The sequence below is a fragment of the Embiotoca jacksoni genome, unplaced genomic scaffold (assembly GCF_022577435.1).
Source record: "Embiotoca jacksoni isolate LCO1_2020_lvr unplaced genomic scaffold, fEmbJac1.0.p SCAF_91, whole genome shotgun sequence".
Lineage (NCBI taxonomy): Eukaryota > Metazoa > Chordata > Actinopteri > Embiotocidae > Embiotoca > Embiotoca jacksoni.
Window position 1 is genome coordinate 840,902 of NW_027185449.1, and position 24,065 is coordinate 864,966.

Consider the following 24,065-nt stretch of genomic DNA (forward strand, 5'->3'; position numbering starts at 1 on the left):
AATTCAAATCATTGGTTTCTCCTTTTAGAACAAGATGTGTAACTTTTCCCGCCCAGCGAGGAGCCTCGTTCATTATACCACCGCCGTTCACAGCTCAAACTACGAACTGTTTTTCTTCTCTGTTCGCTGATTAAAATGTCAGACAGATAAAAGCACATAAATCAGTTCCGACCTGCAGTAAGCAGACCTTTCTACCTTTTGAAGGGCGACTTTGTGCTGCTGATCATGTCTCTACCACGGTGCAGATGTGGGCCTGAATCGCAGGCGGCCTTGGAGCTTCTCCTGGCCCGGCGGGAGAGGAAACGTCCCACGACCAAAGCGCGATTTAAATGTTTTAGAATAATCACACGCCCGAAGTACGCCCGACTCGGCCGGCCTCCGAAGTGTCGTGCGTTTTGTTCCTCCGCCGGCAGTTGTTTCGTGTAACCGAGAATCATTACTGATTAGTCTCGAAACAAATGTCAGCAAACACCGAATGAAACCAACCTCTGATGTAAAGTGATCAGTTTTATATTCACAACATTGATTTCCACTGAAAATAGTCTACATGTCAATTGGACACGAAAATATCTGTACAACAACACAGAGAAATACAGTGGCTAAAAAAAAAAAAAATCTAAATCCTAACACATTTTTACACCTTTATTCATATTATCTTCACTGTCAAATCATGCAATATACTGTAACCTTTTTTTTTTTTTTTTTTTAATCTTTATCTGTTTTAATTGTGACAAAGAATATGACATCAGCATCATAAAACTGCAGCCAATGAGTACTCTGTACAGTATATAACTCATATAGTTTCCGCCTTGGTCCTTTTGAAGTCATGGACGAACTGACAGATCCGCCCGAAGAGCTCCTGAGAGTCTTGATCTGCCGGTTCTCCGAATTTAACCTTGAAGAGAAAAAAAGGAAAACTCGATTTAGTTGCTTGGAAATTACAAAACTTTGACAGTAATTGCACTCCCTGAGACCTTTGAGCTGGTAAAAGTTGCTTTACAATTAACAGGTGCATTCAGCTTTCGTAAGGGAACTGCGGTGCCTGGGTCGGGTGCATTCTCCTTAACAATGGTCTTTTGATGTAATTACCTCATATACTGCCTGGGCATGTCATCCGGTCCTCGAGTGCACTTGTACAATGAGGTAGACATGTACTGCCAAATTAATCCGTAAACCTTGGTGGTTAAGGGTCACCGCCTGGCATGAAAATGCTACCGGTTCTCAAGTCAAACTTTATCAGGAGGGGTCACAGTGGCTAAGTGTGCTAATTGGCTTATTACATGCTGTTGACTGTGCAGGCTGAAGTTCAGACTTAAGCTATGCGTCTGTCTCTCCCTCTTTGTTTTCTTTACTCTGTATTATAATTTTAAAAAATTCCATTAGATGCTATATTTCCTTATATTTCCTGCTCATATAATTAATGTCAAACACAAAGGTGCTATACTTTATTTCCTTAATGATAAACAGCTTTCAACACGTCTTCACATTTCATTCTTTGCACGGATTAAATAAGATAAGGCGTTGTAATTGGTGAGCATCAGAGGTGCTCGTTGGATAGTTTTTTTTTTACCGTTATAGAGCCATGCTAGCTGTTTCCCTCTGTTTCCAGTCTTTGTGCTAAGCTAACCAGCCAAGCTTGCTGTTGGCTGTCGCTTCATATTTACCATAGCGACGTGACGGTGTTATAAATCTCCTCATCTTACCCTCGGCAGGAAAGAAAGCAAATAAAAGAAGTTACCAAAATGTCAAATCCTTCCTTCATGATTAAAACATTCATGGACACAATAGTTCTTGTGGTCCGTTTGGGCAGATTGGATTCTTTCTGGAGACATCTGCTCTGTGTGGGCAGACATAATGTCACTGGTTTAGTCGGTGGCGGTAGCCGTGGAATCGGTTTGCTGAAGTTTCAAGCTGCCCAATCAAAGTCATACACGTCTGACTGGACAACTTAAAGCAAGTTTGAATGAAAATCTCTTTATTCGCTGCTGCTTGGAACAACATGTAATTTGGCGCATTTAGCTGGCGCGCATTAGCTGATTGGCATGATTTATGCTTTACACTTATTCACAGCTGTGAGGCCATCAGTTGACTGGAAACCACAGTTAATATTCACACAGATGCACAGCATGTTCATTATAATTGAAACTAATTGCTGTTACTCTACTTATGCACTAATGCCAGCGCTGGTTGTTGCTGCAGCTTCCTCCACCATCCCAAGTACGTGCTGAATTTTTAGTATTGTAGATTTGATGGTAAGATGGTCAGTAATTAGATATTAGGGCTTTAAAAAGTGGTATGTTTGGGTGGCGTGTCTGTTTGATTGACAGGTCTGTGGTGCAGTCAGGTTTTTGCTGGCGGTGGGCGGGGCTTAGTGACCTTAGGTTCCCAATCATATTGAGTCAGATCCACCGCTCGCTCCTTCCCATCTCGCCCAAATATGGTCACTTCTGGCTCCGAAATAGCAAGATGCTTCAAAACGGCAATTCACAAACCAATTGGTGGCAACTTGTGTAGATATGAGGGGCTTTTATTATGGTGCGTAATTAAATCAATTGCACATACAATATTGTCCGACCTCTAATTGTAAACATGTTTCTACGGTGTTAGTTTGCGCAAAATACCGCCTAACGCGTTTTTTTTATTTTTAACTGGAGCTACTCTGTCTTTTCTGATTTGTACTGGATCATAGTTAACTCAGGTGTGACGTCATTCCCAGCTCCAACTTCGAAGGTGAAAGAAACGCAGCATAATTATTCACAAATAAATCCTACACGCTGGACCTTTAAAATAAAAAAAATTTTCATGGCGTGGTTTTTAGATAAAAGTCTAAAAAGGAAGTAAATTGACTATTATAAAATAATATTTACTGAACCCATATATCAGTTCGATCGATAGTGTAACACATGTAAAGGCGGGGAAATGTCCTTTCGCTCTTTTAAAAACTGAGACGATAATTGCTGAGACTGACAGCGAGGATCTTTGTATTACTGTGTCTTCTGACTTTTCTGAAAGGTTTACACAGGTGTAAGATCCTCTCAGCAAAATCTCTGGCAGCCAGATGAACACGTAAACTAAGAGTCAACACCTGTTCTCTTGACAGAATATTACACTCTTGCATCAGATGTGCAAATTAGTCTATTTGCATACTTTTATCCCCATGTTTTGCACACTCTGCCAGGAATGCTCAATACTGTGTATTAACTGGGGCAGAAGACTTTTTTTTTTTTTTTCAATTTTACTCAGATTAAGTGACGTAATACTCTGTGCAGCCTGTTGATTAGCTTGTTGTTTTTTTTTTTGTTTTGTGTGTGTGCATGTTTAAACATTTCTGGGCATTTTTACAAACACTTGCCCGATAAAAAAAAAAAAAAAAAAAAAAAATCCATTTACAAGCGCTCTTCAAAAAGGCTTTAGTAGAAATAAAGGGAGTGCCTGCTCTTTGAATCCGTGTGTTTTTCATTCTAACGAGTGAGGATAAGAAGGGATAATGAGATTGTCTGCTGGTTGCTTGTGTATCGTACCATGGTGGCAAAACGGTAAGCTACAACATAACATTTTAAAAAGGGGGGTTTGTGATTACTCTAAGTTCCATCATCTGTGAGCTGGCATCAGAAAAGCATAATTGGTGCACTGAATCCACCGATGTCAGTAGTGGAAGGAATTAAAGATAAAAAAATATATAAATGATGTTTACTAACCCTATACTTTAACTACTCCTATTTAGCAATTCATTAACCTATATTAACCTTAAATAGATGTTTTTAAGACACTTTTAATGCAGTTTTAAGTGTTTGAAAATGTATAAAGCAACAACTATAGTTTACCCACAAGAGGAGCAACAAATAATAACATTCATGATAATGTCAAATTCGTCTTCACTGGAAATGCTGACAATGAAAAAGAAAACGTTAAATCTGCTCCATTATAGTGCCATTGACCACTTACTACAAGTTTTATACTGCTAAGTAAGGAGGTTGGGTTATAATGTAGTGATAACATATACTGTTAATTATATAAATACAAATAAAGTTACAAGACCGGACGTTGAAATGTTTATTTCACCTAACTGAAGCATCCTGTATCCGATTTAATCTGCAGGTTTGAGCCGTTGAGGCCAAACTAAAAGCACATTATCTGCAGTTTTCTGAAGTGCACTTGGACTTTAATACGCCGTTTCTTACAAACATGCTGAATGAAGTCGGCTTTTAGTGCTGACCTTATAATTTACGAAGAGAAATTAGAGACGATGTGTTACAGGATGTTACATAAAGCACCTCCTTTTATCTCGTACCCTGAGCGATGTTTTAAAAAAAAAACATAACCCTAACCCTAGAAAGAAAAACATCTGCAAAATGAAACCCCCCAAAAATGTCATTAGCTTTTTTTCTGTATTTAAAAATGTTGTCTTTCAGGGGCATCTTTCCTTCTTCGGGACGAGATGTGACTAAATAAGACACCTTTTCCCCAACCTGCTGCCTCCCTGCACTTCACCACGGCGCTCAAAGTCAGTCTTGATCACCCCCCCCCCCCACCCCCCCCCCCCTTAATGCTCCTGAAGTGGTTTATTTTACTTTCAGGGGGTTTCGAGTGCACGGTGTTGGCACAAAGTGAAACCAGGAGAGACAGAGTGGAGGTGGGCCGAGGACTGCGGCTATTCTCAAATACTATCGCTGTCCCTTTTGTGTTCTGGTGTTTAAGAAAAGCCTGAGAAGGACGCTACAATGAAAAATCACCTGAAATATATTTATCAAATAACTCGAGATTCCAGCGGCCCAATTTTGGTCAAACATGCAGAGGCGGTGCTACATTTTGGCAGCTCTGCCTGCTGATTAAAATATACCTCCTGGCCTGAAGGTGACTCCACAGTTATAGGTCAATGTGTTAAACTTTAAAAGGCCACAGCTGCCACGACCCCCGACAACCTTTTTTAATAACACTTGGAGGAGTGATTAATGTTGAGAATGCGGAATTATAGTGAAATATATGAGGATTACGATAATATTGAAATAAATTAGGATTTGTCTCCTCGGGATGTTTTACTGTAAATGTTCAAGAAAAACATGTTTATTTGCTTTCTTGCTGAGATTTAGACGAGACAAGAAATAGAAAGCAACGGGTTTTTCTCATCAGCATGTGAGACGCGTTTCTTCGTTGCTGAGTTTCTGTTTAGATTAGCAGCAGGTAACAGTTCGTGCATGGGATTTGTTTTGTTTTATTAAAAGTTGAGTGCGTTTTTTGTACTTTTGATCGAGCCATATTCTAAAAAAGTATGGCCAAATATTGTAAAAAAAAAAGTGGTTTTGGAACACTTTTATAATGTGTGAAGCCCACGTAGATACCCATGTAAAAGCTTTTCCACATGTTTTCCCCATGTTATCAGATGTTGCTAAATGTGGTAAACGTCTGTCATACATGTGATCATGGGAAACTCGTGTGTTTTTCCTGTAAGGGATTTGCATTTTTCCCAAAATGTTCCAATTAACGTGTGAAAATCTGAACATGACAAATAAAAATCCCATAAAAGTTCCCCTGTTGGTTTCTCTTATTGAATCTAAACCAAGGATAGATGTAGATAAAAAAGAGTTAGAGAGGGATGATGTAGAGTCTGTTTGCCTACTCGTGTGCGAATCATAGAAGCGTACGGGAATCTAATTGCGGTCCTAGTATTACAGAATACCCCACCAGGCCTAAGGCTCACAGCTTACGTTTTCATATCTGAGCACTCAAATACAGCAGGAAGGCTAAATGGACTTTCTACGATGATGGATTGTCCAAAGAGATGTGTGAAAGGTGAGAAAATAGGCACTACTTGATTGTTTTTGGTGGGGGGGACTCTATAAAAGAAGAAGACATAGCACCTGTTAAGATGACAAAGGTGTGCTTGAGCTCTGTAGACCTAATTTAACCAGTTTAGTGGGCAAAGAAAATGTTCTACTTTATAGAAGATGTGATGAAAGAACACGCAGGGACCAGCGCCGCCTCTAAATCTGATGATATGTGTGACAGAGGAGGGTTTTTTTTAATGGTAGAGCTCATGTCGAGATTTAAAGCGGCTCTCAGACAAACTCATTAAAAGAATATGACTATTTCAGTCCACATCTGAGAGCCTTTGGATCACAAATGGTAAAAAGTATGGCTGAATGCATCACAACATCACAGATGTTTAAAATGAGATGTCACTAAATCAGAATCAAATACAAACTGTAAACCATTTTTAAAAAACTACATCAGAAACCCACCGGGGTGGGTTTTCTAAAAGCTTTTCGTTTCTAATCTTCTGCGGCGCATTCATCGACGTGACATCACACATCGAGGGGTCGGGACGAACTTGTCTCTCGCACCGTCTGGCTACAGGAGGCCGTTTGCAGTCGTTCACTAATCCTGGAGAAAATGATCTCCGACGAAGTATTACGTATTTTACAGCTGGGAATTAGCTGCGGCAGGTTTTTCTTCTTTCTGAAATGGTGTCGAGGCCGCGGATATAAACCGTAAGAGATGCATTCTACACTTGTGCGAGGCCCTCAAAGACACCTTGTGCATAAGAGCTAACCTTGTGGATTATTTTCTTTTTTTTCCTTGAAATATATTGCACGCACTCTCCAAATGTAGGCTCGGGAGATAAGATGACAAATAATTGAAGAGGGGCAGACCAGACACTAACTGGAACGGGGGAAACATCCATCTTTGAAGCTGTACAAAAGAGATATTGAAATAATAACTCAGGGATTACCAGTATGACAGAGTAGAGTTTCTTCATCTCCTCACACGTCTTCGTCAGTGCAGAGAGATCCACGTTGTATTTCTCAATTGCCGTCTGTGGTGCAGAGAAAAAGTACAAAGGAACTCCTGGTCAGTTTGTTCACTCACTGTTAACTTAATCTGGTCAGAAAAATATATAAATTCATGACATGTTGTCTGAAAATATTTGAGTCGATATCATAGATTTATTTAAGATGATGATGTTAATTAATTACCCAAACAGAAACAGATTTATATCATTAAATGGTCATCTTTCACGTTTTTGTGGTGTTTAATTTCTTACTCTTCATATCCATGCAAATGTCTTTTTGTGGTTTTAAGCATCAAAAACTTTGTCAATATCATTTTAAATCTACTTTCTTCAACTCTTCTCTGGAGCTCTGCCAGGAAAAGGCTATTTTTGTGTCATTGGACCTTTAAAGCGGAACTAAATTTAAAAAAAAAAAACTGGAAAAACTATGGATTCAAAATGTCAAAAATAGATTTTTAAATCCGCCATTGCTTGTATTAAGCTATTAAAATATACTACTTCAGTCATCTCCTAAACACATGCTCCTTTCTCTCCTAATCTGACAGAGATGTTTTATCGTAGTGCAGTCAGTCATGATGCAGACGGCCAGACAAACAAGCTGGCAGCCGATTTGTGAGCAAGAAGGAGTTCAGTTGGGGAATATTTGTGGTTCAGGCGTGATGATACAGGTGAGCCGACCGACACGGACAAAGCTGTGGGCTTCATTATAATGTTTGCCTTGCTGGCGGTGTCTGCTCAGAAACACAACATGAAACAAAAAGACCAGTGATGTAACAATCTGCTATCGTTCACACAACTTCATAAACCCGTTTCCCCTCGGTGTCTTTCTCCTTCTCAAAGGAGTTTTCAAGTTTCACCAAAACCCTCCCGCTCTTTTCACGGCCCATTCAATCACAGGACACTAAAGACGATGACATTATGCAAATGAATTATTTCCTCACATTAAACCTTTCACTTGCGGAGGTGTTTTCTCTTTAACCGATATTCCAACCAACCGCAGCAGGAAACACTTCTTTTTTTTTTTTTTTTGCGCAACATTACTTTCCTGACGTACGAAATGCTCGTTGAATCGTCTCATTATGATCTTTTAACCTCTTTTGTGCGCCCGGCGATACTTTACAAGAAGCTCGGTAAATGCCGCGTCTTGTCATGCCTGCCACGTTTGACACGCGACACAACGTTTGTTATGAAATTCCGCTAATCGTGACGGCGGTGGCGGTAATGGTCTGTAAAAGGCCTCCATGTGCAAATGCAAAAAGAAAAAGAGCAAGAAAAGACGGAAAGAATTGCAGGCTGCAAACAATCAATGCGGAGGAGAAACCCTTAATGTAATCAATACCCTGTTTGTTTACAAGAGGATTCACGGAGTACCTTCAAATGATCGCATAAATAAGTGATGAACAAAAAAAACGCTCTGCCGCTTCACCTTCAGGTCTTTGGCGAAGTTTGGTTGATGAGCGCCGGTGTTTCTCTTCTTGGAAGTTTTTTTGTACTGAATGACTTTCTGCAGCTCGTTCTTCAGGACTGTAGAAACACACACACACACACACACACACACACACACACACACACACATCATCTTTGGTTACCATTCGTGATATTTGAGCGCTGAAGCGAACGCCCGCTTTAAAATCAGACGCCGTCTCCCGTGTGACGGCGTCTGAGGGATGTATTTTGTGGTCGCGGCGGCTGTTTGTGAGTCATCCTATAGATGGTATATTGGGCTGAGACCCTAAACTCCCCAGACAATGAGATGGCTTCAGCAAAGTAAACTAAAACTACAATTACGGACAGATTGAGTAAATGTTGCTATCACACTTTCGCACAAATACCTTTGTTGGCACAAAGAGGAGGGTCAATATTACAGCGGTCTCAGCAAATTTAACAGTCTTTGGACACGGTAGTAAAATGTGATCTACTCACCATCTACCTCTGCGGTCAAGCCTTTGATGGAAGCTGTCCAAAAAAAAAAAAAAAAAAAAGACACTGAATATACACATTTTATTTAACAGACCTCAAACTGAAAAGTGCCGCAGACATTTTATTTTTTTTTTTTTTTTTTTTCCCGTTTTGTTCGAATCTTGACTAGCAAATACCTCCAGGGACAGTTTCAAATTCTGCCAACTCCTGGGTAAAAGTGGCCAAGCACGGTTCATGCAACATGATCTGTTCCACAAGGGCATGGAGCAAGGTGAACTCCCGGTCTCTCCCGCGGAGCTGCGTGATCTGTGGGGGAAGAAGAAGAAAAAATAAATAAAAAACAGAATAAAAAAAAAACAACAAAGAAAGGCCACGACCTGAACAAAACCCGCGGTCCCTGGTGTCAAGGCACAGACACGCACAGCATAAAGGAAAGTACGCACATCTATACGCCTGGATGTGTAGCTGAAGAAACGTAGCTTCTTTATTCAAGGTCAGAGGATGACAACGTAAAGACTCTGGTTGCACTGATAGGTTTTTTTTTTGTTTTTGTTTTTTTTTACTGTTTTGCTCGTTTCCAAATATCTATTTGTGTTGTGCATTTACACTCATGGGATAAAAAATAAGTACATGCCATTCTGATTGTGGACAGATAGTGCAGAGTTCCCTGTAATTTCATTTTCGGGCTCTTGGAGACTTCTTTTTGCATCAAAAGGTTTGCTGTTGCAAAAGGTTCAAAAGGTTTGCTGGGACGGACAGTCGTTTCAAATCTATCGCCCTTCTTAGATGATTTTAACAGCAGTTTAACAATTTATTTGCAAATAATTAGGAGATCTTTTTGCAACAACAACCTTTTTTTTTTTTGTAAAGCCTTATAGAGCTTTCGAGATCTTGGCATCATGATACAACACATTTCTGTAACAAAGAGAAGATCAGACCCGAGCTGTCAGAGTTTAGGGAGGTTATGGAGCTTCCAATCATTGGCATCTATTCTGGAACCTCTGATTCCAATTTCATGGTGTGATAAACGAAGGGGTGTTCTTACATTTTCCATTTAACTGATCTGTTATTTTTTTTATTATGAAAATAACTACAGAATGACAATTTTTTTTTTTTTGGTGTCATTTGTAGGAGAATACCACCTTTCTTTGCAGGCACTGTTTCAAAGAGGATCACGTTATTTTTCACATGATTGTATATATCATTACCAAAGGTTTACCTTCTATAACTTTCATAATACTACACTGTGCGCGTGCCAATACTATGCATCAATTTTCTTACTATAAGTACAAATACCGGCTTATAAACTATTTATGACTGCTTTTTAAATCATGCTGTAATTGTATGAAATGGTAATGAGGGCTCTAAAATTCGAGCCATGTTAGACTTGGTGATGCCACATAATTGAAATGCAAGAAGGACCTCTCTAATCCTGCGATCGGCGCTCATAGTCTCTTTCTAGGTTATGTTGTTTACCAATTTAAGGCCGAGGACGGCCTCTGAGGGCTTCACACACAAAGCATGTATTGATGCTCACAAGTAAAAGAGAATCAAAAAAGACCACAAAAACATCTGAGATAACCTCGATGCATTTTTCTTTGGAAGCAGTCGGCCATTAATTTGAGGCGAGTCTGTTTCAAGCAGCAACAGTTTACTCTTCGCAATTAGCCCTGGAAACACCTCTGAGGGACCGCGAGGCCTCGGCTTCATTAAATGGTGCAGAGGACGTTTTACTTCTGTGCCGAGAGCGCTGCCCCTTAAACCTTCCCAGCAGAGAGACTTGCACACAAAAGAGTGGTTCATACTAAATTCAAAGGAATACAGAAAACATAATTTCAAACCTCAGAAAGCAGTAAAAAAAAAAAAAAACATAAACTATGCATCCATCTACTATATCAGCCTTGAAGGAGTAATTTGGGAGAAGGTACTTGTTTGCTTTCTTGCCTAGAGTAAGATGAGAAGATTGATATCTCTGTCAGACAGAAGTTGGCTTATCGTAGCACAAAAGATGAGAAACACGGGGAAACATCTGAGGGCTCAGTCCCGAAGGTTAGAAAATCTGTGTTCTAGCACCTCTACAAGGTTTACTGATCAATACGTTAAATCGTGTTTGTTTTCTGTGGAAAAAAAATCAGATGATTTTTGACCGGCAGCAGTGACTATCTGAAGTGAACACCAAGAAACTGTTTGCATTTTTACACTTTAATTTTGTACGGATTAAACAAACGAGACATATTTTAGATGGTGAGCTTTTGAGGGGCGAGAAGACAAATTTGATCCCTTTGGACGGAGTCAGCCGAGCTGTTTCCACCCTTTTAGCTAAGCTAACCAGCTGCTAACTGTAGCCATTAATTTGCCGGATACATACAAGTTGCAACCTACCGTGACGCCAACCATTGGTTTGTGAACTTTTGTTTTGAAGCCTTGAGCCTGGCCTTTTGGCAATCTTGTGGGTTTTTTTTTGGAGAAGCGAGGGGTGGATTCGACTGGGAAGTTGAGGACACTGTTTGCAACCCAGGCATGTCAATCAAACCAGGAATGCCCCCAAACATACATCTAATTCAGGTCTTATATCGAATTAATTATGGAAATATGTTTAGAAGGACCACCATAACACTGATCAGAAGAAGGGAATTAAACTAATGACGCCATAATGACTTGTTGAAAAAATTAGTTTTGACTTTGTATTTTATGAGAGAAGTTGGCTCTTTTTGAATGGGAGTCTATTGGAGCTGGAAGTTTTTCTTGGAGCCAGCCCCTAGTGGCTGTCAGTGGTGTTGCAATTTAAGCTATTTTCTCACCCTTCAGACCCAGACACTGTCTCTTTTTTTTTTTTATCTGCAGTCTATGGATACGTATGCAGTATTGTTCCTCTCATATGACTCTTGGCAAGAATTTCCCAAAATGTTCAACTACTCATAAAAACCTTAAAAAATTATTTTTTTTAAAACAGGCTCTGACATTTTTCCTTGATCAAAAGATCCTCTGACTGACTGCACTTCGTGTCGGTTCACTTCTGAGACACTGAGCCTCTCGTGGCCATATTTCGTGCAAAGTTTCATTTCTCCCGTGACGCCGGGCAGTGACGGAGTCACACAACTGTCAAAGACAACTGAGCAACTGAGCGAAAACAGAAAGACGGACAGAAGCCCTGCCGTGTATGTCAATGAGTAGTCTTATTAGCCATAGCGCTGCAACTCAATCAAAGGTCAGGCAACAGCGACGGACTCGTACTTTAGTTAAGGAGGTGAGGCGGAATCCCTTGGCCTTTTCCTTTCCGGCGTTCTCGTTGAGGTAATTGCCAATGGCGAGGAGGTACTCCAGCACGGAAACAAATGACCTGCAGTTGTACAGCTGCGTGCACATTCTGATCTTCTGGTTAATCAGCTGGAAGACAAACACAGGGGCACAGAGCAAAGTCATTTAGTTCTGTAATCCAACCGCATACAGCCTCTCACATTCATTTCCCCGCACAACAGCTTTGTGAAATCTACCCGGAATAAAGGCGGAGGCTTGTTCTCTCTCTCTCTCTCTGCTGACAAAGAGTCGACCAAAATAACTCAAGGTTTTTACAATTTTACATCGTAAACACAAACAGGCATCTAACGACAACCTCATTTGACCTCATATAATTAATAATAAGGACTCTGTTATTTGGAAAAGATTATTATTTGGTATGCAATTGTGTCAAGTACAAGTTCCCCTCTTGAATATCACACACTTTCCCTCTGAACAGACCCTCTTGAATATGGATAGAAATCATTCCGGAAAAAAATTTAAGGGGGATTTTAAGGTTTTAATCGTGAATTTAGAGGGGGTGAAAAAAAAGGAGTTGGTGCTCAGGGAATCGCAGTCCTTGACAAAAGAGTTAGCTTTTCCAAATAAGGCCCGTGCCAGCCAGCAACAACACTCCCACCATATGCTTCTGTTTTAAGAATAACCTCCCAAAACCTACCGGTGGGACTGCCTCAATTAAACAGAGGAGAAAGGCAGATATCCAGCCGCACTACATAAACTGGCTTTGCACAGGACCATCTGTGACATCGTATAAAGCTATTGATAATGTACCTCCTTTTAGAGGGCGTCCTGATTTTGTATGGAAGTAAAAAGGAAATAAAAAATAAAAAAAAACTTAAGAGGTAAACAGACTATTTATCCCACATTTTAAGCTGCTCATTACTTTAAAGAGGCATGAAAAGCAAAACAATGATTTTTCTGAGGTCTAATCCTGTGTTAACTCCTCTGTTACGTCTTGTGATATGACTGATATATAAAACTTCTCTATATCAAAATGTCTCTTATATCTTCCTCAAAACATCAAAGCTTTACTGACTAAGTTTGTGGGTGAGTACAAGTTATCCAATCAAATGCAAACACCTCCCATCATGTAAAGTTTGACCTTAAGGGTCTCAGCTAGGTGTGTTTTTAGCTACCAGAGTAATATCATCGGAGTTTTTTCTTTTCTTGTGACATTTAAGTTGGCAGAAGTTTTGTTTACATTTCTGAAAGAGCATGGTTGCGCTTTAATATATTCATTTCTCCCTCGTCTTCCACCCTCTGATCAGACAATGCAGTGAAGGGAGGTGCGAGCGGATGCTAACCACGTTCGGTGCCGTCTCACCCACTGTGTGGTTTCCATTAACAAGCTCAGAGAAGCAGCCATGTGCTGCTCTCTGTCGGAGGTGAGGAACTTTGGTACATGTGCATTTGTAAAACTCAACCAGTTAAATGTATTCCCTCGCAAAACCAAAAAGTAATCTTTGAAAACACCTCTGATGAGGCATAAATCTCACATTTATGTGGCTTATTCAGTTGACTTTTCTGGTATCGTGTTTTCTTCACCTCATTCTGGTGCTTGGAGCTGTACTGGGATAATTGCTGCCTCCAGGGAAAAAGGCCCAAAATACCTACAGTTGCTAAAACAACAACAACAAAAAAACAGTCTGGTATTACCAAACCCAAATCCATTTTGTGAATAGTTAAGTTCTGGCCACACACCATTGGGTATTGTAAGCATTTTAATGGGCGTAGGTCTCAATTTAAATTTGAAACTGCTGGAACAGCCTTTAACCAATCAGCATTGACCATCGGCAATCGGCATTCGCTGAAACGCATCAAACTGTCAGCAACACAGAAATTCCCCCAATGTTTACAATGTTGGTAAAAGACCATTGTAGATGTTGTTTTTTTTGTTGTTTTTTTTAATTAAGCTTCAATTCCTTCATACTTGCTAGTGTTGCTACAACTGTTCGTATCGCTTCATCTAGCTTCAGCACCGCCGCCATATAAATCTTTGTATTTCACAGTATATGAAGTGCTGTCTGGTGAGAAAGCGTTTTACCTCGTTTTACCTGCTAATGACTCATTTGCCAGAGCTGACTCAGCGAGAAATGTTGCAACTGCCTGAGAAAGCTTATATCTGAAAGTTTTCTGTTGTTGGTCCGAGAATGTTGTTCTTAAAGGTCGAATCATATGCTTTAAAAAAAAATGGTAAAATGTTACCGCAAAACATATTGACGTTTTTAAATCACGTTACCCAAAATAATATCCTTCTGGGAACATAAATATTTTTACATTTCTGACATTGTTGTGAAAAACATCGACATACAAAATATGTTTTGAATATTTTCAGTAAACGTTGTTCTGCATTTACGAAGAACATTATGGGAAACAATACAACTTACCGTTCAAAATATTGTATATAGAAAAAATAAATCTAGCTGTTGAAGTTGTGACTGCAGTGAAAGAGAGCAGTCAAGTGTGTTGTGAAGTGGACGCTCCTGAGAACAATTTCAGCATTCAGAGGAAGGATGGAGGTAAAAAAAAAGAAATCAATCGAGGCCGAGAACAAACAAGTCACTGCATTTCATCGTTGGGGAGCATAGAAAGAAGAAAAAAAAATCATGGGCAGACACAGAGTTCGCGTTATTGCACTTAGACACACGTTGGTTTTAGTAAAATATTTGAAGTGGGCTTTGTAGCTATTGCATGTTTTTGTAATTACTCTCACACCCAGAAGGTACTGACAAAAGTTCTGCTACGGAGGTTTCATCTAAATCCGTCACGGGCCTTTAAACCCAGCCAGCAAATTCTGTAACTCCACAGAAAAATAATGATCCTCTAGCTTTCATTTTATTGTGACTTTGTTTCAAATAATTGGTCGTTAATTTAACCACTGAAAATGCTACTTTTGGGTTTTGTCATCCGGTACATTACGGTTTCAGGTGATGCCTCCCTGTCCTCTGCATCACCGGCTTTTGTTCTGCGTCTGTGGCTTTTCTTGTGTATATTTTTTGAAACGGCTGCAGCGAACAAGTTAAAGAAGTAGCCGGGCCCCAACAGTGCAGACTAAAACCTATCAACCTGGCAGTGAAACACCAACAGCGAGCACGTGTCAGTATGAATAGCATCCCCCTGGTGGCGACGTCCCCATTTTCCCTCCATGAAACCCTGTCTCTCAGGTGGCAGGTAAATCCTTAATATCTGGGCCTTAAGAAACCCATGGTGTCGGAGAATTGAAGGATTTGGAAGAGAATTGAGGTATTTTGGCAACTAAGAGGACCATAACCTCGCAATGTTCCCACACATTGTGCTGTGAGGGACTGCAGATTGAAAGGCGGCATATTTTGTCGCAGAGTACCTGCAAACGTTAAATACCAACGTTTTGATCGAATTACCTTTTTTTTTTTTTTTTTTTTTTTATAAATCAAAGGCGGAAGAAGGAAAAAAAACAAAAACACGAGAGAAAAAGCCAAGAGTAAATTGAAACTTAATGAAATTGCTAATCCTTCTTGTCGAGTCATTTTGCCAGCACACAATATGTTTGTCTCCGTCTGTTAGACAAAGAAATATTACTGTCACAGTCAATGGATTAAAGCGCCATCATTCTCATCCATTGTTCCCCTTCGTTCTCAGACAAGTCAGCAGACAAGAGATTAGGGCTGAAGCACTGATGCTGAAAGAAACAGCAGCTTGAGAAAATCACATAAAAAATGAAGAAAAAAAAAAAAGCAGAGAAGCTGGGAGGTGTTCTTGTCTGGCTGCAATATTGTCACACCCTGCAGTCCCCAACACCAATAAAAAAAATAAAAAAAACATGCCCTCTATAAGAGTGTTAACAATTAGTCTGACTAATGACGAACCTGGCATGTCTGGATATTCACACTGCAAGCCAGAAACATTTGGTTGTTTGTGAAGACGCTGAAATATGTTTAAATTGGGACTTTGTGTATATTTATTTGATTTATTTGATCTCTAAATCAGGGGTCTCCAACCTTTTTTTTCCTCTGAGAGCTCCTTGAGATAACGTCTCGCCCACCGATAGTCGTAAACTGACTGCACCACAGGCCTGTCAATCAAACAGCCCCCAATACAAAAATGTATTGACTTAGAATTTCATAAGACGAGCTGAATGGGACTCTACGGAGCCGGGGGGTTTTTGGAGCCGACCTCTAGTGGCACTCGGTGGTATTGCAGCTCAAGGCACTTCCGCATCGACCTCCTTTTTCAGACCCGGAAGCTACGAACACATATATATCCAGTCTATACAGTACAGGCAGCGGAGGGTTTATTTTCTGTATGTACAAGTACACAGATGTTTCCTAAATGCATACTGTAGTGCATGCACCTCTCGTGAGACCAAACTGATTTGTAAAGGGTCAAATACAGTCCAAGAAAACCCAGTGATTAATGTTCAATAAGGACCTCCCCCCTTTCCGCGAGCCACAGGTTGGAGACCCCTGCTCTAAAGAGTCTCAAAGCTTTCAAAATTATGGAAAAGTCATGAACTTTCCGATTTTCCGTCTCTTCCTGTGTTAAAACTCCAAAGTGGCTTTTCACTGGAATTTAGATAAAAGTAAAAAATGTAAGATGATTGGGTTAAGACCCATTCTTTTTTTTTCTCTCTCTCTCCATCAAATGAGGAGAAGTGTCTTAAAGTGCCTCTCATGCCGTTCTGTTTTTAAGTCTCTTAACCATCCGGCAAATAGAATAGAAAGTGCTTCACCCACCACTTCGCACGTAGAAGTCGAACTAAAGGAGGAAAAAGCTTTCATTTATTAATGTCAGTTTGTCCACAGATGTTCTTTTCGTTTACGTCCAAATCCACGACGCGTTTGAAACATTAGCGTTTCCATTACAGAGTAAATTTGCATGCCCGAGTTTCATCGTGTGCCGCGGCCGCTGTGGTTTTACCCCCTTTTCGAACGCAGACTTTAAAACATCTGATTCGGCCTTCGACTTGAACTCTGTGTGCGATCGAGTCAAACTCACCGGCTGCAGGTCGTTCATGCTGATCGGAAGCTCTCTCAGAGTCAACAGCAGGTCGAGCTGTGTGCTCAGGCACGGGATGTTGCACATCTGTAGCAGAGAAAAGACACACAGGCTACAGAGGGGAGCACATGCAGAAGAGGGTGCACTCAAGCAATATCGCACTGCCGTGCCAATAATGACGTTAAAGCAAGTTACCATCCAAATGAAATGTGTAATCACAATACATTCGTCAAACTCGTCGTTGGTGGGGTCATCTCCGTTTCCGTGGCAACGCGTGGGGGTGTGACAAACGACTGGAAAACGATCAGTCGCGTCAGTAAAAGCGAGCGTGGTGCGCAGAAACGTGGAAACACTGAACCGCTCAGCTAACTCAGTCTTGTTGTAAGTAAGATATCCGCTGAAAAAAAAGATCATCGATGGACTCGTGTATTTTTAAGATTTTAGCACCGTGTCGCGTGTTAAATCATAACCGGTCAAGCCAGCCGCCGCCAGGATTTTAAGTGCGCAACTATCCGTGGTATTACGGTACCGTTGCTCGGAGCGACCCGATTTCACCAAATGGGTCACATTTAATAGACCTATGACAAAGTAGAAAAAAACATGACATTCGTATCATATAAAATTCAATTCCAATTGTATGTTCCCATTGAGAAGGCGGACTGATATTTACTCGTGTTCAGCAGGGTGTGATTTTATGATGATTCGAGCACGTCTTAAATGTACAGCCGACCAATCAGATCTCCGGGTCGGAAACACCTGTTGTATAATCATCACATCACCAAGCAAACCTTATTTCCGAGTGATTATTTGGAATGATTTAGAAAGCGGAGCTGCAGGGAGACGCCGCGGGGAGATACCGCCGTCAGATGGCTGCGGCTCCTTCTCAAACTCCACTTCTCTGGCAAGATTACCGGAGGCGAAAGTGGAGAGCTGCGGGCCCGACGACAGGCTGATTTAACAGAGAAACTGAAGGCTTGACACTTCGAAACGATTGGCTGAGCTGCCTAGTCGACCTTTGTGTCTGTTCTAACCTCTAATAAATCACTCCACGTTGTCAGACCGTCTCGCTCGTGATCAGGTACCACATCTCCTAAAAGCCTAAAAGAAAGGGCACTCGGTCTGATGGATAGTTACGGAAAGATATCGGGATTAGGTATAGAAACCGAGATCCTGTAATCATTTGGCTTTTTTTTTTTTTTCTTTTTTTTTTTTCTTAATAGCCCACATTGTGTCATCCTCCACACACTTCAAAACCTGCTCCTCTTCTTGTCACATTTTCTGACACATTTTTTAATAGGAGGTTAACAATCACGCTGATTCCACGCCAAGATAAGACTCTTATAATATAATCCTCTGGGGGCTAAGAATGTGCTCACACACTTGTCACTGTTTAAAGTGAATCGCATTCTCAGGTATTATAAGACCTCACACACAAGCGAATAAGTGCAGAAGAACACACAACTGCAACACATCAGAGCACCGAGAAAGCACGAGTGGGATTTGATTCATCTTAAGTAGCATGTCAACATTTCAACACCAATATATTAATGTTTTTGTTTCATAGCATAAAAATGTGTTTCGCGGATGCCACTATTGTGTCAACAAACGTCTTGAGAGGGAAGTGATTATTGAGAACTGTGAGGCGAATAACCAGATCGTTTCCAACTGTCAACAAGGAGAAGAAGTCCGAGACGTTAGAGGCTCTTTGTTTTTTTTTAGGCAAACGGAAAGGAATTGTTTTCTGGATACCTAAACTGTGGGTACGAGTCAAGAAGTATGAGGAAAAAAGGGAGTAAAACAGCTGTTTAAAGGGCACCTAAAACTGAATTACTGTAACAATAATTACAAAGGGCAAAGAGAGTACCGGCAGACTCGAGCATTTCACGAGAATGAAAAGGTGTCAAACTACATCTTGCTCTGAAACTTTATATTAAAACAATTTTTTTGCAATTATCTGTAATGTACAATGTAGGTACGTCAGTCAGTTATCACATCACAGTATGTCATTCACCCTTCAGTGCGCTGGAGGTTACCGTGTCGGAGTCAAATTTGCCTTTTCTAGGCGTGAAATGTACATGACCATCAAAAGGCCGTAATTGAATCAGTAGGACTTGTAAGGTCAGAAATTTTCACTTCAAGCTGTCAACTGAAGACATTTCAGAAGTTGATCAATTTGGACTCTTCAGATTTGATGGCAACGCTAAACGACCTTTGGCTCCACCAAGCAACAGTTTCAGGATCTGAAAATGAAGCTAACGGATGCCTACAAAACAAGCGAAAGCAGCAAAAAAGATTTTAAGAGTGCTTCCATCTTGCAATTTGCGCTGCCTGAAATTCCATTATGAAATGTCTGTTAAGGGGAACCGTGGAAAACAAGATCTGGGAGACCAAGAAAAACTTTCCGACAAAACTCTTTGTCTGCCGGGCAGAAAGTAAAAAGAGAAGAAACCTTCCAATGATTACAAAGGAGCTGCTGGAAAGTTCAGCTGACACAGGAGAGGCGCTGTACTGTTTCACTGTGCAGCACTGATGAACAAACAGGGTTCACTTTGGAAGAATCATCACAAGGACACCTATCCTGCTCACAAAAGTCAAGGCCTGAAGGTAAAGTTAAAATTGAGTTCTTAGGCCGCAATCACCAAAGGTATGTTTCGGGAGAAAGGGAAGCAGTATTTGATTAAAAGAAGACCTTGCCAAGTGTTAAGCGTGGGGGTGTAAACATATTCTGCTTTGGGGTTGTGAGGAAGCCGGCGGCGCAGGAGACACGCAACAGTGGATTCCACTAAATATCAGCAAATTCAGGATGCAAAGGCGACGCAGTCAAGCTGTCAGGAAACGAAAGCAACTGCAAGCCTTACAATGCTGCACACCTAATCCACCATTGGACAAGAAATGCAAGGTGGAGTTTAATGCTTGAACATCATTTTTTTTAAATGTGTGGGTGAAAATTCCTCAATCAAGAAGAGAAAGACTTGACGGCGCTTTTGCAAATACCACAACAACAACAAAACGCACTATAAAGCAACGATGCAGCTTTAATATCTGCGTGCTGCAGGAGTTGATTTATTTTTTCTGTCATTCAAAAATTAACTAAATTTGCTCAGGGGTGGCCAAACTTTTGCATCTGTGGTTTTATTAATAACCTGTTTACCCCAAAATAATTACACAGTAGCTTGCAGGCTGTAACGCAAAGTGCGGTTACCAAAGTACCCAACAAAGCACATGAAAAGTGAACGTTGAATGTCTTCACGTGGAGAACGCATTCGACCCGCAAGTAATAATAAAGATGAAAGATCGTAATGGGTCGTAATGATTGTGGATTTTATTTTTTTTTTTTTATTTTATTTTAAAACCACTATATTCAAGCAGTGCGTCTTGAGTCCGGTAATACCAGGCTGCTAATCCTCGCCGTCCACCTTGAAACTGTGCTGATTGTAAAGATCTTCTCTGCTGTCGGGTTGAAGATGGAAATGCTCTGCAATTAAATAGCGCTTTATCACCTCGGCGGTCTCAGAGCACTTTACGCCGTTTCCCATTCGCACACACGTTCACACACTGCTTGGTGCTCGCCTGCTCATCAGGAGCAATTTGGGGTTCGACGTCTTGAACATCCCGCCATCTGGGCCTCAGACGTCGAGATGTCTGCGAAGCATCCACGTTTTCTGCAGCTTCTTTGCAGCAACACTCGCGTTTGAAGCCTCGTCTGCTGTCGAGGCGGAAACTTTGCGTTCGATCAGAATCAGCTTTTGTCGGTCAAATCCCGTCAAAGTCTTCACTACTTATACAATACGAGTGCATTGATATCGGTGTACCCTGAGACTTGACTGGTTGCTGGAGGGTTGCGACCGTGTGGTGGTAATTCTAGTTGTTGTTTTTTTTTTTGTTTTTTATATAAAATCCCTTATGTCTCGTGCCAAATATTGTCGGATGGCACCGTGGGCTGATCATGGCTGTTCATCTGTTACGCTCTCCTGCAATCCTTGAGCAAAGCCACATGCAGGCCAGATGACTGCTAGGCTTGCAGGAAGGTGATAAACCAGATGAAGCTCGTCATGACACCCACAGCGAGGAGGCAAAGCGATCGAAGGCTCAACGAGCTCCGCCAAAGAAAAAGCTGCACGAGCAGGACCGGCGTTGGATTCTGCTCGGCAAAGGTATCGGTGGACGAATCCAACAGGATATGTTATGTTCTGGTAAAAGGAAAAACTAATAGTATGGCAAGTGTGTTGTTAATATAAGGAAGTGAAAACTGTACCTCCAGCATGTACTGGTCCACAATATGCAGCTCTGTCACGGGTCCTTTGTGTGATTTGTACATTTCCACATCATCCACGGTGGGCACGTACCTTCAACAAAAAAAAAAAAAAGACAATTTTACTGCTTATTTCTACACTTGTGCTTTTTATTATTTGAAAAAGCATTTTCTTGATTTAATTCTCCAGAGAGTCCCGTATTTATTTTGTTTGTTTTTCCTCCTCTGTAGCTCAGTTGAAAAAATGGGATGTCACAGACTTTCGAGCATCAATCCATCAGTTGTTTGATTATTTGGTCCGTGTGAATTCAAATCTGATCAGATCACTCACAGTTCTGACAAAGCAGATCAGCAGAGTTTTTAAGTGTTAAATGGTACCTAAACACAGCGTTAAACCCGGATGTTGTTTATTTCGTCGTGAATATTTCATATCACGAAGAAATACCTTCCATTTTGTGTGAAGTGGAAAGAAGAAAACGACAGTTAGAGACACCCGATCTATCAACGGAGGTGACAACTCAACTTCCAGTTTACTTGAGAGAATAACTACAACACACTTTGTTCCTTTTGCTGTAAATATGAAAGTTGAGCTGTTGGAAAAATAACATTTGTGATATTCCACATATTTTCATCCAGCTCCGTCAAGGTGTGTCTGTCAAGTTACTTTGAAGTCTGTATGCCGCGTATCGAGCACTTGAATGACTCCAGTTTCGTAGCTGTTTAGGATTTTGTGAGTTCTTGCTTGATTCTGTTCTCGTGGTGGATTTTACACATTTTAGACGGTTGTATTTTCTCTCAATCTGAAAGATGTGAGCAATCACCTCCGGTCTTTTGAGTTTCAGTCGACGGCCTTCAGTTTCTATTGAGTCTGAAAACCTGCTTTGGTTTGTGGCAGTGAGAAGTTCTGATTATGTGTTGCCCGCCTGCCTGTCCCATTCTTTTGAACACGATATCTCAGATATTTAATATCTGTTATATCATCCCGTATATAGTTTGATTTTGTTCTCAGCTGCTTTGTTTGTGTCTTTAATATATAGTATTTATGTGTAAATGTCACATATTTATGTGACCAGTATTTAAACTAATAAATGCACCCTGGTTAATAAATCAATGAAGGGCAATTATAATGTAACAAATAAGGCGATTTGTTTGGTTCTTAGTCACAAAAATGATGTCCAAGATGAATAAACCTGCAGAAACAATTGTTGTTGTGTTTGTTTGTTTCTGCTTTCTATTTGGGGGGAGCGGAAACAAACTATCAACAGAAACACTGGCAAATCATCTTTTTTTTTTTTTTTTAAGTTACTATGGCAACAGTGCCAGAAAACAATTGCTTATTTACTCATATGGGACATACAGAGTAACATTATCATTCCTTCAGGGTATTCACCTGATGAATCTCTTAAACTTCGTGGAACACATTACACATAATGATCTAATACATTGTCCTATATAGATTTACACTGTCGGTGCTTAAAGGGGTTAACATCAGACAGGAAACAACGACACCACGGACGCATTGTTACGAATAAACATAAAAATAGTCACATGTACAAAAACAAAACAAAAATGTCTTTCTCAAAGAATGGAGGAAGGTTTGAGAAACTTTCCCTCCAAAGCTGAAACCTTCAAGTGCCAGAGTGAATATTTTATTGCTTCGGGGACAGACCCAAGTGTCCTCAAACAGTCTGCTGTAAAATGAGTTATGGATTAGATTCCTGCTAGTTGAATCCATTCAGTCAGGTGTAGATTTTTACTTTCTGATTGCTAAGTACCTCCTTTAGCTTTTATAGAGTCCAGTTTTTAGTTGCCAGTAAAACTGTTGCGTTTTACGCCCCTTACAAGGACCCTTGAAAATCTCAGAATCAAATGTTGAAAATGGGTTTCAAGAATTGAGCTCATTTTCGACTTGAAGGAAAATATATACATTTTCATGTTATGTGATGTCATGTTAAACTGTAAAGAGCAAAAAAACATCAAACGCAACTGTCCAAAATGTCGGTCCTTAACCGTCCAGCGGACGAATAAAAACATACATTTCGTCCTGCAGATTCCTTTAAAAAAAAAAAAAAAATGAATGTCACAGTCAGGCGTGCTTTTCTTCTTTCTTTTTTTTTTTTTCGTACATACTTTCCCGTTTTTGACCTTTGCCCCCTCATGTCATCACATGGTCCCTCCCCTCACTGCCTTGGACTGATGCCATGCGATTGATTTCCAGCAGCAGCCCGGAGAAAAGGAAGGGGATTAAAAGTCAAGTAGGTCTGATAGTCCTCGTCAGCTTCTATAAAGCAGAGGAGATGCTGATGGAAACAGCCATTTACTGTACTGAATCTGCAAACCAAAAGGCATTCAGACTTCCTCTCCGGTCAGGCCTGTGTGCGCTGCCACCGGAGTAGCTACCGGTCATTAATATTGCAGCACCTGTTGGGAGTGGTCCTTTCAAGATTGTATTCCTCAAGCCGATACGCCACAACGCATTAAAATATATATTACGTTTTCATAGGATAAATAAAAATCCTCCACACAGTGCATTACATCCCTTCCTGCCTTCCTGGAGGTGAGCGTCTAGAAGCCACGACAGTAAACCGCAGGTAAGAATCGGAGGGTGGCGGGGGGGGGGGGGGGGGGGGGGGGGGTGCGTTTTAACCCACGCTCTTATTCCTCTGGGCATGTCAATAGGTTCCATCTCCGCAAATAAACCGAGATAAAACTTTTATTAGTGAGCTGTTCTAGTAAAAGGTTCTGGCATCTGCTCTTTAAGTATTAGAACACAGTGAAGACTGCTGTGCAAAGCGTGCGTCTTCTTCACCTGAACTGGCAGCCGTTGCCCCT

The 24,065-nt window shown here is 40.7% G+C and overlaps 1 protein-coding gene across 1 annotated transcript in view; it reads right to left on the reverse strand.

The window, feature by feature from the left end:
* Nucleotides 1-494: 494 nt before the first annotated feature.
* Nucleotides 495-24,065, reverse strand: part of LOC138193674 (uncharacterized) — a 37,016-nt gene continuing 13,445 nt past the window's right edge. The window contains exons 10-17 of the mRNA XM_069141845.1: nucleotides 21,237-21,327; nucleotides 16,982-17,068; nucleotides 11,945-12,097; nucleotides 8,887-9,016; nucleotides 8,714-8,746; nucleotides 8,217-8,314; nucleotides 6,731-6,814; nucleotides 495-895 (exon numbers count right to left, since the gene is read on the reverse strand). Of these exons, the coding sequence (XP_068997946.1) occupies nucleotides 794-895; nucleotides 6,731-6,814; nucleotides 8,217-8,314; nucleotides 8,714-8,746; nucleotides 8,887-9,016; nucleotides 11,945-12,097; nucleotides 16,982-17,068; nucleotides 21,237-21,327 (778 nt within the window). The 3' untranslated portion in view covers nucleotides 495-793. The remainder of the gene's footprint in view (nucleotides 896-6,730; nucleotides 6,815-8,216; nucleotides 8,315-8,713; nucleotides 8,747-8,886; nucleotides 9,017-11,944; nucleotides 12,098-16,981; nucleotides 17,069-21,236; nucleotides 21,328-24,065) is intronic.